Raw genomic sequence first — 18,690 nt, 5'->3', positions numbered from 1 at the left:
TGCAGTAAGTCAGTCTTCACTACGAATTAGCCTCTGCAGTAAGTCAGTCTTCACTACGAATTAGCCTCTGCAGTAAGTCAGTCTTCACTACGAATTAGCCTCTGCAGTAAGTCAGTCTTCACTACGAATTAGCCTCTGCAGTAAGTCAGTCTTCACTACGAATTAGCCTCTGCAGTAAGTCAGTCTTCACTACGAATTAGCCTCTGCAGTAAGTCAGTCTTCACTACGAATTAGCCTCTGCAGTAAGTCAGTCTTCACTACGAATTAGCCTCTGCAGTAAGTCAGTCTTCACTACGAATTAGCCTCTGCAGTAAGTCAGTCTTCACTACGAATTAGCCTCTGCAGTAAGTCAGTCTTCACTACGAATTAGCCTCTGCAGTAAGTCAGTCTTCACTACGAATTAGCCTCTGCAGTAAGTCAGTCTTCACTACGAATTAGCCTCTGCAGTAAGTCAGTCTTCACTACGAATTAGCCTCTGCAGTAAGTCAGTCTTCACTACGAATTAGCCTCTGCAGTAAGTCAGTCTTCACTACGAATTAGCCTCTGCAGTAAGTCAGTCTTCACTACGAATTAGCCTCTGCAGTAAGTCAGTCTTAACTACGAATTAGCCTCTGCAGTAAGTCAGTCTTCACTACGAATTAGCCTCTGCAGTAAGTCAGTCTTAACTACGAATTAGCCTCTGCAGTAAGTCAGTCTTCACTACGAATTAGCCTCTGCAGTAAGTCAGTCTTCACTACGAATTAGCCTCTGCAGTAAGTCAGTCTTCGCTACGAATTAGCCTCTGCAGTAAGTCAGTCTTCGCTACGAATTAGCCTCTGCAGTAAGTCAGTCTTCACTACGAATTAGCCTCTGCAGTAAGTCAGTCTTCACTACGAATTAGCCTCTGCAGTAAGTCAGTCTTCACTACGAATTAGCCTCTGCAGTAAGTCAGTCTTCACTACGAATTAGCCTCTGCAGTAAGTCAGTCTTCACTACGAATTAGCCTCTGCAGTAAGTCAGTCTTCACTACGAATTAGCCTCTGCAGTAAGTCAGTCTTCACTACGAATTAGCCTCTGCAGTAAGTCAGTCTTCACTACGAATTAGCCTCTGCAGTAAGTCAGTCTTCACTACGAATTAGCCTCTGCAGTAAGTCAGTCTTCACTACGAATTAGCCTCTGCAGTAAGTCAGTCTTCACTACGAATTAGCCTCTGCAGTAAGTCAGTCTTCACTACGAATTAGCCTCTGCAGTAAGTCAGTCTTCACTACGAATTAGCCTCTGCAGTAAGTCAGTCTTCACTACGAATTAGCCTCTGCAGTAAGTCAGTCTTCACTACGAATTAGCCTCTGCAGTAAGTCAGTCTTCACTACGAATTAGCCTCTGCAGTAAGTCAGTCTTCACTACGAATTAGCCTCTGCAGTAAGTCAGTCTTCACTACGAATTAGCCTCTGCAGTAAGTCTGTCTTCACTTAGCGCAGTAAGTTAGAATTAGCCTCTGCAGTAAGTCAGTCTTCACTACGAATTAGCCTCTGCAGTAAGTCAGTCTTCACTACGAATTAGCCTCTGCAGTAAGTCAGTCTTCACTACGAATTAGCCTCTGCAGTAAGTCAGTCTTCACTACGAATTAGCCTCTGCAGTAAGTCAGTCTTCACTACGAATTAGCCTCTGCAGTAAGTCAGTCTTCACTACGAATTAGCCTCTGCAGTAAGTCAGTCTTCACTACGAATTAGCCTCTGCAGTAAGTCAGTCTTAACACGAATTAGCGCAGTATCAGTCTTCAGCCTCTGCAGTAAGTCAGTCTTCACTACGAATTAGCCTCTGCAGTAAGTCAGTCTTCACTACGAATTAGCCTCTGCAGTAAGTCAGTCTTCACTACGAATTAGCCTCTGCAGTAAGTCAGTCTTCACTACGAATTAGCCTCTGCAGTAAGTCAGTCTTCACTACGAATTAGCCTCTGCAGTAAGTCAGTCTTCACTACGAATTAGCCTCTGCAGTAAGTCAGTCTTCACTACGAATTAGCCTCTGCAGTAAGTCAGTCTTCACTACGAATTAGCCTCTGCAGTAAGTCAGTCTTCACTACGAATTAGCCTCTGCAGTAAGTCAGTCTTCACTACGAATTAGCCTCTGCAGTAAGTCAGTCTTCACTACGAATTAGCCTCTGCAGTAAGTCAGTCTTCACTACGAATTAGCCTCTGCAGTAAGTCAGTCTTCACTACGAATTAGCCTCTGCAGTAAGTCAGTCTTCACTACGAATTAGCCTCTGCAGTAAGTCAGTCTTCACTACGAATTAGCCTCTGCAGTAAGTCAGTCTTCACTACGAATTAGCCTCTGCAGTAAGTCAGTCTTCACTACGAATTAGCCTCTGCAGTAAGTCAGTCTTCACTACGAATTAGCCTATGCAGTAAGTCAGTCTTCACTAGTTAGCCTCTGCAGTAAGTCTTTCACTACGAATTAGCCTCTGCAGTAAGTCAGTCTTCACTACGAATTAGCCTCTGCAGTAAGTCAGTCTTCACTACGAATTAGCCTCTGCAGTAAGTCAGTCTTCACTACGAATTAGCCTCTGCAGTAAGTCAGTCTTCACTACGAATTAGCCTCTGCAGTAAGTCAGTCTTCACTACGAATTAGCCTCTGCAGTAAGTCAGTCTTCACTACGAATTAGCCTCTGCAGTAAGTCAGTCTTCACTACTAGTTTCTTCTCGGTTCCTTGATAATATTAATAATATCTTTATTTCTAAAAGCATGTGTACAAGGTACAGGCCTAGCTGACATCGATTACATACTACTACACAGAAAGGATGCAGCCCACACCAGTCGACTAACTCACAGGTACTCATTTTACTGATGGGTGAACATAGACAGCCGGTGTAAGGAAACACATTGAAGGGTAAACACGAAGGGTAAATGTCGAAGGGTAAACACGAAGGGTAAATGTCGAAGGGTAAACACGACAAAGTTTTAGGTGAGACTTAATTACACTTTCCTTGTCCTCTCTGTCGTAGGGAAGAATACACCGAACTTTCGTGTGATTTTTACGCTTGAGGCAAGATTCAACTAAACCTTCCTTGTTTCTTTCGCTTTTTTCGCCTGCACAGTGGGAGGAGGGTCAGCGGGGTGCGTGCTGGCATCAAGACTGTCAGAGATAGCAGGGTGGAAAATACTTCTACTGGAGGCGGGAGATACTCCTCCTCCAGAGAGCTACGTCCCAGGATATCACCAGATGGTGCTACTGAGCAATGCAGACTGGAACTACTACACCACTCCACAAAAGAACTCCTTCCTGGGTTACGTCGATCATGTAAGTAGTTGTGTGTGACCTTCAGTAGTGACGAATGTGTGACCTTTAATAGTGACGAATGTGTGACCTTTAATAGCGACGAATGTGAGACTTTCAGAAGTGGTGAATGTGTGACGTTCAAAAGAGAAGCATGTGAGACCTTCAACATTGAAGCATGTGTGATCTTTCGTACTGAAGCATGTGCGGGTTGAGACTCCTTTATTATTAACAAATTCACGAATGTACGTGAATCATCACATACCATCTTTCACACAGTCTGTGACAAAGCCGGAAATGTAGGGAACTTGCATTTGCAAGAATGCCAGTTAGGTCCCCAGTTGTCCTCGCTCTAAGTTAATATGAAGTTTCATTCATTTTGAGGAGCTATAATGAATAGATAACTACTTAATTTTTCATTATTGCCTGAAAGTATTAGAATTATCTATTATAGGAAGCACACACACACACACACACACACACACATGCATACACACCGGGGCCGGACATCTCTCCATGGGTCCTACGAGAGGGTGCAGAGGCACTGTGTGCCACAAACAACAATCTTCAACACAGGACAAAACAGGGCGACTACATAAAGTGTGGAAGACAGATACGCTGCATCAAACTACAGACCAGTGTCACTGTCGTGTATAGTATGCAAAGTCATGGAGAAGGTTTTCACGAGACGAGTGGTGGAGCACCTAGAAAGGAATGAGAACATTTACAACAACCAGCACAGTTTCAGGGAAAGGAAATCCTGTGCCACAAACCTACTGGAGTTCTACGACAAGGTGATGGAAATAACAGAGAATGGGGTGGGTAGATTGCATTTCTTGGAATGTAAGAAGGCTTTTCGTACAGTTCCACACCAGAGATTAGAAGAAAAGCTCGAGTGTCAGGTAGGTATAACATAGAAGGTACTGCAATGAATCGGGGAATACCATGATAGGTAGGCAACAGTAAGTCATGGTACGTGATGAGGAGTGAGAGTGGGCGACAGTGACGAGCGGGGTTCCATAGGAGTCAGCCATAGGACCACTGCTGTTTCTGGCAGAAGGGATAGACTAAGAAGTGTCCCTGTTTGCAGACGATGTGAGGCTAATGAAGAGAATTCAGTGGGATGAGGATTAGGCAGGACTACAAAGGGATCTGGACAGGCTGCAAGCCTGATCCAGTGTCTGGCTCCAGGAGTTTAACACCATCAAGTACAAATTCATGAAGATTGGGGAAGAGCAAAGAAGACCGCAGTGTATAAGGCTAGGGAGGCAAGGACTGCAAGCATCACTCAAGGAAAGAACCTTCGGGTGAGGGTAATACTGAGCACATCTGAAGCACACATCAACCAAATAACTGTTGCAGCATAGGGACACCTGGAAAGCAGAAGAATAGCATTTCAAGACCTTTCATGACACTGTACACTGTGTACGTTGGGCCCATATTGGAGTATGCATCATTATATGGAACCTACACCTGGTCAAGCACGTCAGAAAATTAAAGAAAGTGCAAAGGTTTGCAGCAAGACTAGTCCCGGAGATAAGAGGCATGTCGTACGAGAAGTTAGTGGAAATCGACCTGACGACACTTGAGAAGAGGAGGCATGGGGGGACATGATAACGACATAAAATACTGAGAGGAATTGACAAGATGGATAGAGGCAGAATGTTTCAGAGATGGGACACAGCAACAAAGGGTCACTGTTTTAAGAGGAAGACTCAGATGAGTCACAGGGATGTTAGAAAGTATTTCTTCAGTCATAGAGTTGTCAGGATGTGGTCTAGTCTGGAAAACAATGTAGTGGAGGCAGGATCCATACATAGCTTTAAGAAGAGGTATGATAAAGCTGATGGAGGAAGATGAGAGAGGCCCTAGTAGCGACCAGTGAAGAGGGGCCAGAAGCTATGAATCAACCCCTTCAACCACAAATACACACACATACATACATAAACAAATATTTACAATCTCTCTCTCTCTCTCTCACACACACATATTGACAAGTTCTTTTGACACCTAGTAACTATTACAGACACACATGCTCACAATCACACACACTCACTCACACACACATACACACACACACACACACACACACACACACACACACACACACACACACACACACACACACACACACACACACAAAGATACTGAGCCTGGATGAAGAACTGGAAGTGCTGAAACAGGATATAAAGATGAGGAACTAAAGAAGTAAGGTGGTGGTCATAGAAACATCAGCAGACAGCAAGGTAACTGAAGGAGGGTAAGGAGCTAAAAATCTTGCAGAAGTAATATACATATATATATATATATATATATATATATATATATATATATATATATATATATATATATATATATATATATATATATATATATATATATATGCAATAAGATCACAGTAAACACGTGACGCGCGTCACGTGTTTAACCGTTGTGGGATCTGATAGTGAGGTGCTGGCCGACCCCTTATATAGCTTCCTTGGATGCTTCACTTTCATAGTTCCTTGATAATGTGAGTAGTCACGAAAGCGCTTGGAATTTCTCTATTCTTTCAGAGTGGTTGTTTTGCATATATATATATATATATATATATATATATATATATATATATATATATATATATATATATATATATATATATATATATATATATATATATATATATATATATATATATATATATATATACCCACACAAGCAAACACACACATTTTGCAGAAACTAGAATATAAAGAAAAAAGTGAGACCCTAGAGGTGAGTATGAAGAGCCAGAGGAACAGAAGAACATTGGCCTGGGAAGGAAGACTGGACAGAAGGCGTCAGGAGAAGGGTGGAATAAGATTGGGAAAGGAAGACAGGTGAGCTGAAAATAAAAAAAATGTAGATAGCTGCAGAGAGCAAGAAATAGGTGCTGTGAGTCAATGTTGCAAAAGCTAGGATACAGAGCCTAGAAAATTAATTGAAAATGCTGAAAGAGGATATAGACACAAAGAACAAAAATGGGTACAGAATCAGGAGCAGGTACACCAGTACCCAATGAGGGTACTAAATGAAAGGAAGGAGTTAAGTCCTATTTGGAGGTTGTATCATGCCACCAGGATATGACAAGGAACAACAGTGACACAGGGAGCAGTAAGTGAGAGGGAAGAGTTGTAGGCAGAGAAAGGGATAGGCTCCCTTCAGAGATCTATCAGGCCACCGGGAGATTAAAGAAATGATAAGAGAGGCAGCAATGGCTTTGTTTAAATAGGACCCAGAGATACAGAAGGAAAATCAGTGGGAAGAGGAGAGGAAGAGGTTAGTTTTTACTCATGGGCTCCAAGAGACTGAAGGTAGGATATATGAAGAAAAACCACTAGGAGAAAAAAAACAAGAGATTGAAGATATCAAACCCACACACATATATGCACAAACATATCGACAAATTCCTTTGATACCTAGTAACTACTAATCACATGCACACCTCTACAGAAAGTTTACAGACTGCGTAAAATAGAGCATCCTAACAGGGTAAAACAAAAAAATGGGATCTCAAAAGGGAGGACATGAAGGCAAGGGAACCGAGGATGGCTGATCTGAGAAGGAAGAATGGACAGAAAGACTTGGGACCAAAATGGAAAAAAAGAATGAGAAAAAGGTTAAATGAGCTCTGCAATACAATAGTGGAAAAGATGTCTGAAGAGTAACAATTGGGAGTTAAGAGTCGTAGGTGCTGAGGCAAAGATGCTGAGCCTGGATGAAGAACTGGAAGTGCTGAAACAGGATATAAAGACGAGGAACTAATGGAGTAAGGTGGTGGTTATAGAAACATCAGCAGACAGCAAGGTAACTGAAGGAGGGTAAGGAGCTTAGAATCTTGCAGAAGTAATATGAGGCCACTAGGGCGTTTGTGAGATGATAAGGGAAACAACAAAGGAGATGCTTAAGTTAGATCCAGGAATATAGAGGGAAAAGAAATGGGAAGAAGAGAGGGAGAGGTTAATAATTATTCATGGATTTCAGGAGGCTAAAAGGATGAGCTATGATAAAAGAAGACATTGGGAGGAAAAACAGACTGAGATCATCATCACAATAAAAGGAGGAGACATGTCCCAGGTAACAAGTTTTCACAGACTGGGGGTATTTGAGGGAAAAAAAATCGCCCAGTCAAATTGACATTGAAGACAGATTTGATATGGAACAACAGAAACCATTCTTAAAGGGCTCCCGAGAGTATCAGCAAGTATACCTCGACTGTGACAGAACATGAAAAGAATGGAAACTAAGAGTGAGAGTAAGAAGACACCAGTGGAAGGAAAGTGAAACAGGGCAGGCATCGACATACAGGAAAGCGCAGCCTCAAGGGGGTAATAACAAACAAATGCTACAGAAATCCCTCAACCCCTATCATCCAAACAATAACCAGAAACAAACCACATTCCACAGGACCCCCCATTCAGCACTGATACCACTATCACAGCTTCCTTTAATAATATCCCTCCCTGCTGTTCACATCCCCAGTCTGCACCAACTCCTCCTGCCTCTCCCAAAATATAGTACTGAAAAGGAAACTGAAGGTATGGTACACCAACACAGATGAAATAGCAAATAAGATTGAGGAGTGGCAAGAATGAATCATTAAGGCATATCCAGGCATCATAGCACTCACAGAGACAATGCCCATGGAGATAACAAATGTGATCTTTCTAAATGGATATCAGATCCTGAGGAAAGTTAGTTGGATCATTAAAAACCAATAGTCTTGAGGAGGTGGGAGGATTGGATATAGAGGAAGCAGATGACTTAATAGTTTTGAAGAGATGGGAGGACTGGATAAAGGGGAAGCAGATGACTTAATAGTAGGAATGCTTCAGTCCGTGGGTCTAAAGGTAATGATAGCAGTGATGTACAACCCACCACAGAATAGGAGGAGGCCAAGACAAAAGTGCGATGAGAGCAATAGAACAATGGTGAATACACTAGGCGAGGTGGCCAGAAGTACCACCTCGGGGACTTTAATCAAAAGATTGACTGGGAAAACCTGGAGCCACATGGGGGACCAGAAACATGGAGAGAGTATTGGAAAATTTCATGCACCAGCATGTTAGGAATACAACCAGAGAGAGAGAGAGTTATGAGAGGATGTTCCAGCAAGGGTGGACCTCATATTGTTCTTGAACAGTTCAGACATAGGGGATATCACACATGAAAGGCACATTGGCTCTAGTGGCCACATGGTCCTGAGATTGAAGCAGCACGAGAAGGATGGGAGAAGCCAAACTTCTAAAAAGGGAACTTCACAGGTATGAGGTGATTCCTGCATGAGGTGCAGTGGGAACGACAGTAAATGAAATGATGGAACAAGTGACACAAAGTGTAGGGAGGCAGACTAGTAGTTCCTACCAAGGGGTAACAGAAAAAATGGAAAGACCAGAGTGAGTCCACGGTTTACCTGGAGTTGTAAAGAGGCCAAAGCTAGGTGTGTAGGAAGGACTAAAAAAAAAAAAAAGCAGGAGTTGGGCAGAAGAAGCAGAATATCCATGGATAAGGAGAGAGGCCCAGCAGCAGTTTGATAATGGCATAGCATCAAAAGCCAAATCTGACCCAAAATTGTTATATAGACATATCAGGAGGAAAACAACAGTCAAGGACCAGGTAATCAGGTTGAGGAAGGAAGGAAGAGAGCTTATGAAGAGTGACCAGAAAGCATTTGAAGAGCTTAATACATAATTTAGAGAAGTATTCAGAGTGGGGACAAAGATTTCCAGCAAACCGAGGTGGTAGAGTGCACCAGAAAAGTGCTAGACACACTGCACACATTTGAAGAGAAGGTGAAGGAGCTGCTAGGTGAACTAGATACCTCGAAGGCGGTAGGTCCAGTTAACATCCTTGTCTGAGAGAGGAAGCAAAGGAACTGTGTGTGCCTCTAGCACAATCTTCAATACATCTGAGTTGTGGAAGACAGCAAATGTAGTTCCAATTTTTAAGAAAGGAGACAGGCAGCATCAAACTACTGACCAGTGTCACTGACATGTATAGCACGTAAAGTCACGTAGAAGATTATCAGAAGAGTGGTGAAGCTTATAGAAAAACTGGGCTCATACATAACAATCAGCACGGTTTCACAGTTTCAGGCATGGGAAATCCTGTGTCGCAAATCTACTTGAGTGCTACGACAAGGTAACTGGAAAGAGAGATGGGTAGCTCGCTTTCTTTTGAACTGTAAGAAGCTTTCGACTTGGTACCACACAATAGACTGGTTAAAAAACTAGAGGAGCAGGCAGGAATAAAGAAAGTACTGCAATGGACCAGGGTATACCTGACTGGAAGGAAACAACGTGTGTCAGTACGAAACGAGGAGCCAGAGTGGTCACATTTGTCGAGTGGAGTTCCACAAGGGTCAGTCCTAAGCCCGGTTCTGTTTCTTGTTGTGAAGATGCAACAGCCCTACCAGACTCTCAAAGAATATTTAATAGGGCCGATTCCTTCTTATGGAAATGAAAAGACAGAAAAATCAACGGTAACATAATAAAATAAACAATTTTATTAATAATATGTTGAACTTGTATAGATTATAAAACACTTGAGCATGAAAATAATCCTGCCTGAAGCAAAGAATGAAAAATGAAATATGTAAATAAGTATAGTGACTCAAAGCTAATTATTACACGATGATTACATAAATTTAAAGGAGTGATGGATGGAAACCCGCAGTGCCGATGTTCTAGATACTTAGCTATAAATCTCGGGAGTTTTGGAACGCTGAGCCAGTGCTGATGTCGTGTGGTCACTGATGGTCGTGATTTGTTGTGACTCCTGAAAAAAATAGAGTGACACCAACAAGTGCGGCTATTCTGTAGAACTGAGGTACTGTGAACCTCTGACAATCAATCCGAAGCAGTATAATCAGCAGTCGTAACCACAACTGGTGGGGTTACTACTGGTAAATGGCTCTATTACTGTATGAAGATGCCAGCGTCTCAGCCATGAGTGGAAGAGGGATCGCAGAGATTCTTTATATCATCCAAGTTACACTCACAGGAGAAGTTTCGGTAAAGATGCCAGTTCACATCTCTGATCTAAGCATAGATCTTGCTGCCCATCCTTTCTCGCCTGTGTCGGATGACCCGAGCCGGCAATCAAGGCTACCAAAAAGAAACAGAAAATTACAAACCAGGGAAGAAGTCATTCACATGATAGGCATATGGCCTTTGAAACAAATGGTGAAGACAAGTATGATTACGTTATTCTGCGTAAGTCAAAATTAGGTCAGGTTAAATTACCAGAATATAAACCTAAACAAGAGTGAAACTCTTGTTTAAACTAAATTAAACAAAACACAAAATTATTAAACAGGAGTCGATTGAATTCTTACAGACTTGATGGGAGTCGAAAGTCAAGTGACTACAATATGGTCGTAGGGACCCACGTCAACTAACACCGGGTGAAACAGAGATGGGGGTAGCGGTAACGATGCACACTCACCTTTCAGAACACATATTCCGCTCAACAAACTGCCATCAGCACCACTCATTCATACTTCCACTCCTATCTAATGAATTTTCCCCTCACACTTGAATATGTGAATGATATGATGGAAGGATTAGATTCAGAGGTATCCTTGTTCGCCGATGATGTGAAACTAATGAGAAGAATACAAGTGGACGAGAATCAGGTAAGATTACAAAGGGATCTGGACAGGCTGCAAGCCTTACCAGACAAATGGCTCGTGGAGTTTAACCCCAGCAAGTGCAAGTGCTTTGAGAAGGACTAAGAAGACCGCGCACAGGGTACAGGATAGGGGATCAATGACTGCAAATTTCACATAAGGAAAGAGATCTTGGGGTGAGTATTGTACTGCGTACGTCTCCAGAGGCGCACATTAGTTAAATAACTGCAAACCTGAGAATAACGTTTTGACATCTAAGTAGTCATTCACGACACTGTACACCGTGTACGTCAGGCCCATAATGGAGTATGCAGCGCCAGTATGGAGCCCACACCTGGTCAAACATGTCAAGAAATTAGAGAAAGTGCAAAGGTTTGCAACAAGACTAGTCCCGGAGCTGAGGGGGTTGTACTACGAGGAGAGGTTAAGGGAAATCAACCTGACAACACTGGAGGACAGGAAGGATAAGGGGGGACATGATAACGGCATATAAAATACTGAGATGAATTGACTAGGTGGATAGGGACAAAATATTTCAACTATGTGACACAGCAACAAGGAGTCACATTTGATAGTTGAAAACTATGATGAGCCACAGGGATGTTAGGAAGTACTTCTTCAGTCACAGAGTTGTCAGAAAGAGAAACAGTATGGAGAGTGATGTAGTAGAGGCACGATCCATACATAGATTTAAGAAGAGGTATGATAAAGGGAGAGAGTGGAATTAGTACTGGCCAGTGAACAGTTGGGGCCAAGTTGCTCACTCATGGGTACTCAACCAATCACGCACGTACACACCTGCACTCATCAGAGCAAATGCACCCACATATGCATACACACGTGCATTCATACACAAACATATATACTCTCACACCCATAAGTATTCACAGCTGTGTATACAAGGAAAAGGCAAAGAATGAAGACTTTCCGCCAGTTGTAATCCAAAACAAACAAACTTTATTTCTTTCTATACTACTACAAAATGTATAGTTTACATATAGTAAAATATTGTTAAGCACAAAAGGAAGCCACTAGCATACTGTGTATTTTGGGTTAGTGTATTCTACTCTGGAAGCCAGAGGAGCAAAACCAGAGTTATCTTGAGTATCCTGACCAGAAACCCAGATTATCGCAGAAATGGGATCCCAGAAGCCAGGACAAAGAAGCTGTGGAGCCTAGAGAGGATGTTCTAATAAGGAAATATGGGTAGCAGGGTTAAGGTCCATGATGAAACAAGAGTGGGGAAAAAAAGTTTAATGAGTCTTATAAAGCAATAGAGGAGAAACTGATTGCCGAAAGTAAAAAATGGAGAGACGAACTGCAGTCACTGAGGCAAAGATGCAGAGCCTGGAGAACGAATTGAAGAAGCTTATAAAGCAAAGGTGCAATGAGATGGTAACAGGAACAGTAGTGGCAGGTGAGGGGACTGAAGGAATGGGAGGAACTAAGATAAGAGTATGATGAAAACATAGAGCAATAAAGGGTACACTAGCTGAGGTAGCAAGAAGGGCCATCATGATCAGGACAAAGTTACTGGTCATGGGACACTTTAACCACAAGGAGATTGACTTGGAAAACCAAGAACCACATGGGGGACCAGAAATGTGGAGGGCTAAAATGCTGGAGGTGGTAATTGAGAACTTCATACTCCAACGTGTTAGGGATATAACCAGAGAGACAGAGAAAGAAGACTGGATGAACCAGCAAGGCTAGATCTGGTTGGTATTAACCCGCACTCATTCTAACATAGAGGATATTACATATGAAAGGCTCCTCGGTGCTAGTGATCACATGGTCTTGAGTCTTGAATACCATGTGCAATTAACAGTAGAGAGTGAAGCAGTATGTTAAGGAGTGGAGAACTCAAACTTCAAAAGAGGGGGCCACACAGGCATGAGGCAATTCCTGTATGAAGTAGAATGGGACAAAGAATTAGAGGAAAAGATAGTGAATGAGATGATGGAACATGTGGCCAGAAAGTGCAGGGAGGCAGAGGAGTTCTACCCAGGGCTAGTAGAAACAATGGGAAGACCAGAGAGAGCTCATGGTTTAATCAGAGGTGTAGAGAGGCCAAAAGCCTAATGTGCTAGAGCATGGACAATGTATAGAAGACAAGGAGCTGAGCCGAAAAGCCAGAAACGAGTATGTATGGATAAGAAGGAAGGCTCAAAAACAATTTCAGAATGATAAATCATGTTGAAGAAGGCAGGTGGGAATCTCACAGGAATGACCAGGAAATATGTGAAGAGCTTAGCATAAGATATAGGGAGGTATTCTCAGAGACAGAAAGGCTCCCAGCAACCCGAGAAAAGAGAGTGCACCAGTATATGATAAACACAAGATACACAACCAGGGAGGAGGTCAGTTACGATACCTAGAAGGCGGTGGGACCAGATAATATCTCTCCTTCAGAGCTGGGAGAGGGAGCAAAGGCACTGTGTGTGCCGTTAACAACAATCTTCAATAAGTCTATCGAAACAGGGCAACTGCCAATTTTTTAATAAAGTAAACAGACAGACAGCATTCATCTACACACAAGTGTCACTGATACATATGGTATGTAAAGGTATGGAGAAGATTAACAGAAGAGTGAAGTTACACGACTAGGTCACAGAAGTAAGACAGGAGAGAAAGAGGAATGGGCAGATTGCATTTTCTTGGAGAAGACTTTTGACAGGGCACCTAACAAGAGATTGGTAAAAACAACTAGAAGAACAGGCAGGAAAAACAATCGAAGCACTGCAATCGATCAAGGAATTATTGAATGGGGGGCATATGTCGAGTGGGGTTCCACAAGGATCAGAACTAGCGCAGGAGTTGTTTCTTGTATATGTAAATGACATATACAAGAAGAGATAGTCAGAGGAATCATAGTTAGCCGGCAAAGTGAAAATGCTGAGGAGAATACAAGCGGACGAGGACAAGAAAAGGTTACAAAGGGATTTGGACAAGCTACAGGCCTGATCTGACAAATAGCTCCTGGACTTTAACCCCATCAAGAGGAAAGTTATGAAGCCTGTGGAATTACAAAGACCTCAGACGGAGTACAGGCCCGAGGACAATGGCTGCAAACCTTACTTAAGTTGAATGACCTTGTGATGAATAAAATACCGAGCATATTCCCTGAGGCTCTCATCAACTAAATAACTGCTGCAACACATGCGTACCTAAAAATATAAGAATAGCATTTCAGCATCTAAGTAAGGAGTCTTTCACGACACTACACTTTGCTCGTAAGGACCATATTGGAGTACGGAGCACCAGTATTAAACCTACACCTAATCCTGGAGCTAAGGGGTAAGTCTTATGAGGAGAGGTTAAAGGAACTCGACCTGATAACACTGAAGGATAGGAAGACTAGAGAGTATGTGCTAATAACTTACAAAATACTGATATGGTGACCACAGACATAATGTTTCATAGATAGTACAAAGGGAACAAGAGGGCACAGTTGAAAGCTGAAAACTCAGATGAAAGATGTTAAGAAATATTTCTTCAGTCTGAGTTATCAAGAAGTGGAACAATCTGAAGAATGAAGTGGTAGAGTCGAGATCCATTAATAACTTAAAGGGGAGGTAGGACAAAGCTCTTCAGCCGAAAAAGGACTCTAGTTGCGACCAGTATAGAGGGGGGGGGGCAGAACTATGACTCGATCCCTGTAGTCAGTGACTGTTGTGAGTCACATCTAGAGAGTGGCAGTTTACCTTTTATAGGGCTGGGCACAGTAATCGCTCCCATTCTATTCCTCATCCTCGTTTCTGACATAGACAGATATGTAAGCCATAGCTCTGTGTCTTCCTTTGCGGATGATACCTGGATCACCATGGCAGTGATCTCCATCGAAAACACCACGAGACTCAAAGCGGACATCAACCAGATCTTCGAATGGGTCACTCAAAACAATATGAAGTTCAACGAGGAGAGATTTCAACTACTCAAATATGGAAAACTTGAAGAAATTAAAAATGTGTCATGGTATACCACAAATTCTAACCATACAATAGAGCGGAAAAGTAATGTGAAGGACCTGGGAGTGATAATGTCAGAGGATCTCGCCTTCAAAGACCACAACAATGTATCTACCTCATCCGCTAGGAAAATGATGGGATGCATAATGGGAACCTTCAAAATTAGGGGCGCAAAGCCCATGATGATTTTCTTCAAATCACTTGTAGTCTCTAGGCTGGAATACTGCTGTACACTAACGACCCCCTTCAAGGCTGGCGACATTGCAGACCTGGAGAGCGTACAAATAACTTTCATGGCACACGTAAGTGCGATAAGGCACCAAAACTACTGGGAACGGTTGAAGGTCCTTGATCTGTATTCCCTCGAACGCAGGCGAGAGAGATACATGATAATATACACTTGGAAGGTCCTGGAGGGATTGGTACCAAACCTACACACGAAAATCACTCCCCATGAAAGCAAAAGACTCGGCAGGAGATGCAACATTCCCCCGATGAAAAGCATGGGTGCCACGAGTACACTGAGAGACAACGCAACAAGTGTCCGCGGCCCAAGACTGTTCAGTTGCCTCCCAGGATACATAAGGGGGATTACCAATAGACCCCTGGCTGTCTTCAAGAAGGCACTGGACAGGCACCTAAAGTCAATACCTGATCAACCGGGCTGTGGTTCGTACGTCAGCCTGCGTGCGACCAGCAGTAAAAGCCTGGTTGATCAGACCCTGGTCCACCATGAGGCCTTGTCTCAGACCGGGCCGCAGGGGGCGTTGACCCCCGAAACCCTCTCCAGGTAAACTCCAGGTAATGTGTATCTGGCAAATCTAAAAATTGCGTTTCGATATCTAAATAGTCTTTCACGACACTGTACACTTTGTTCGTCAGGCCATATTGGAGTACTCAGTACCACTATGGAACCTTCACTTAGTTAAGCATATCGAGCAGCTGGAGAAAGGGCCGAAGTTCACAACAAGACTAATCCTGCAGTCTTATGAGGATTTAAGGGAACTCAACCTGATGACACTGCAGGACTGGAGGATTAGGGATTATATGATAAAGACGTCCAAAATACTGACAAGGTGAACAGGGACCTGGTGAAAAGGGACATCTCTTTCTAACATCTTTATGACTCAGATGAGTCATAGAGATGTTAGAAAGTATTTCTTCAGCCTTAGCGTTGTCGGGAAGTGGAATAATCTGAAGAATGAAGTGGGAGAGACGAGATCCATAAATACTTAAAGAAGAGGTGCGACAAGGCACCTCTGGAAAAGAGTGATTCTAGTTGTGACCAGTGAAGAGCCGAGGCCAGAACTATGACTCGATCTCTACAGTCAGTGATTGTTTTGAGTCACATCCAGAGAGTTACAGTTTACCTTATATAGGGCTGGGCTTTGATATGAAGTAGAAATGATGCTAATAGGCTATGAATTTGTAATTATTCTCCAACAGCGTAGCCCATATCCACGAGGTCGGGTCATCGGTGGGACTTCAGTCCTAAACTCTATGTTCTACGTGCGAGGGAACAGGAGGGACTACGACAACTGGGAGGCCTTGGGTAACCCTGGCTGGGGATACAAGGACGTTCTTCCTTACTTCAAGAAGTTAGAAGACTACAGGGGCAGGGTCACCAAGAAGACAGGTAAGTGGGTCTATCTATGTGGAGGCTAACTGAAATCAATTTCACAGGTCACTGCCTCTGCGGCCTGGTCCGAGGCCAGGCTTCTCAGTTGCTGGCCAGATTGATCATGCTTTGTTGGCCGCTTAAGGCTTTCCAGACTGAGCACAAAAGCCCGGCTTGCCAGAAACTGACTATAAACTGATCTCGTTCCCTTTTGAAGACAGCCACGTCTTTGATAATTTTCCCTCATGAATGATGAGTTCGAATCCTTGGCTAGCGCAGTGTTGTTATTGATCAATACCACTCGTTCGTGGTTAAAATAATGTATAATACTGCTCGTGAGGCTAGTACACCAAACAAGGATGAGAATGAAATTAGCTTAGAAGCTCCCACACCTCCGTATGCCCTCGGATGGCGGCCCAACAGCTAGCGTTGCTGACTGCGCCATTTTTGTAGGGACGGGTGGCCCTGTGTTTTAAAGTGTCATGTGGTTCTCGCTTACCATGAGGCAGGCCAGTACAACATGGGTTTGATTCGTTGGCTAGCGCAGTGTTGTTATTGATCAATGCCACTCGTTTGTGGTTACAATAATCTATATATATATATATATATATATATATATATACATATATATTTATAAATGTGGTGCCAAATAGGTAAAACTTGTGATTTTGGCTTAACAGCAACTCTCTTCTTTCCGAATAAGGCAAGCGAAAATTTATGTATGCAATAATTTCCCAAAAATCATTCTAAAACTGACGAAAAATATATATTTCATTGTGTTTGTTTATTATGAAATTATTGTAAACTTATCTAAAATATATTTAGTTGGATTTGGCTAAGTTCACTTCCTTTCACTATAGGTTTATATTTTGTCCCAGCCTCTGTAAATGTCTTAACCACCTCAACAACTCAGTCCTCTGCCCTCTGGATAAACTTTAGAAACTCCACACCTCCTAATCTCCAAGCTATGGATTCTCCTCATCGTATTCACTACATATTGCCCTCAGACACGACATCTCCACTACCTCCAGCCTTCTCCTTCTTGCAACATTCACCACCTATACTTCACACCCATATAAGAGCATTGGTACCACTATACTCTCATACATTCTCCTCTTCGCCTGCTCAGTACTCCACTCACCTTTTTCTCCCGCATCAGTTCTTTGACTGGCCTCGTGTTTCACAGACCCATCTACTGACAAGTCCGCTCCCAAACATCTGTATACATTTACTTCCTCCATATGCCCTCCCTCCAGTCTGATATCCAATCTATCATTACCTAAAGATTATTATTATTATTATTATTATTATTATTATTATTATTATTATTATTATTATTATTATTATTTTATTATTATTATTTTATTACTATTATTATTATTATTATTATTATTATTATTATTATTATTATTATTATTATTTTATTATTATTATTATTTTATTATTATTATTATTTTATTATTATTATTATTATTATTATTATTATTATTATTATTATTATTATTTGGAAGTGGGCGGGTTATTGGTGTTCATGCTCCTCCAGCGATGTATGTAGCTGAAACTTTTCATTTCTTCTCATACCAGCTAGATAATGGAATAAAGTGCCGACACGATAGAAAGGGCACAAATGCATTTATATGGAATTCATTTTTGACGAGTTATCACCCAAGCATTTAGCTTTTTCAAGCCATTCCGTCAGTGTGAGATTACACATAGCTGTAGCAGTGTCTTAACCACGACTAGTCAAAACAGCTGAATTAACAGAAATACTGTTACTTTAGCCCATCACTGAGTTATATTTAAAGTATATATATATATATATATATATATATATATATATATATATATATATATATATATATATATATATATTTATATATGTATACATATATATATATATATATATATATATATATATATATATATATATATATATATATATATGTATATATGAATACATATATATATATATGTATATATGAATACATATATATATATATATGTATATATGAATACATATATATATATATATATAATATATATATATATATATATATATATGTATATATGAATACATATATATATATGTATATATGATTACATATATATATATATATGTATATATATATATATATATATATATATATATATATATATAATATATATATATATATATATACTCTCTTTTTAAATACTTAAAAATAAC

At 41.5% G+C, this 18,690-nt stretch overlaps 1 protein-coding gene across 1 annotated transcript in view; it reads left to right on the top strand.

Moving 5' to 3' along the window:
* LOC128702814 (uncharacterized GMC-type oxidoreductase Mb1310-like) overlaps positions 1 to 18,690 on the top strand; it is a 167,152-nt gene that overhangs the window by 13,830 nt on the left and 134,632 nt on the right. The window contains exons 2-3 of the mRNA XM_053797240.2: positions 3,072 to 3,274; positions 16,313 to 16,502. Coding sequence (XP_053653215.2) covers positions 3,072 to 3,274; positions 16,313 to 16,502 — 393 coding nt within the window. The remainder of the gene's footprint in view (positions 1 to 3,071; positions 3,275 to 16,312; positions 16,503 to 18,690) is intronic.

This window comes from Cherax quadricarinatus, chromosome 79 (assembly GCF_038502225.1).
Source record: "Cherax quadricarinatus isolate ZL_2023a chromosome 79, ASM3850222v1, whole genome shotgun sequence".
Lineage (NCBI taxonomy): Eukaryota > Metazoa > Arthropoda > Malacostraca > Decapoda > Parastacidae > Cherax > Cherax quadricarinatus.
This window is presented reverse-complemented; position numbering and strand designations above follow the sequence as displayed.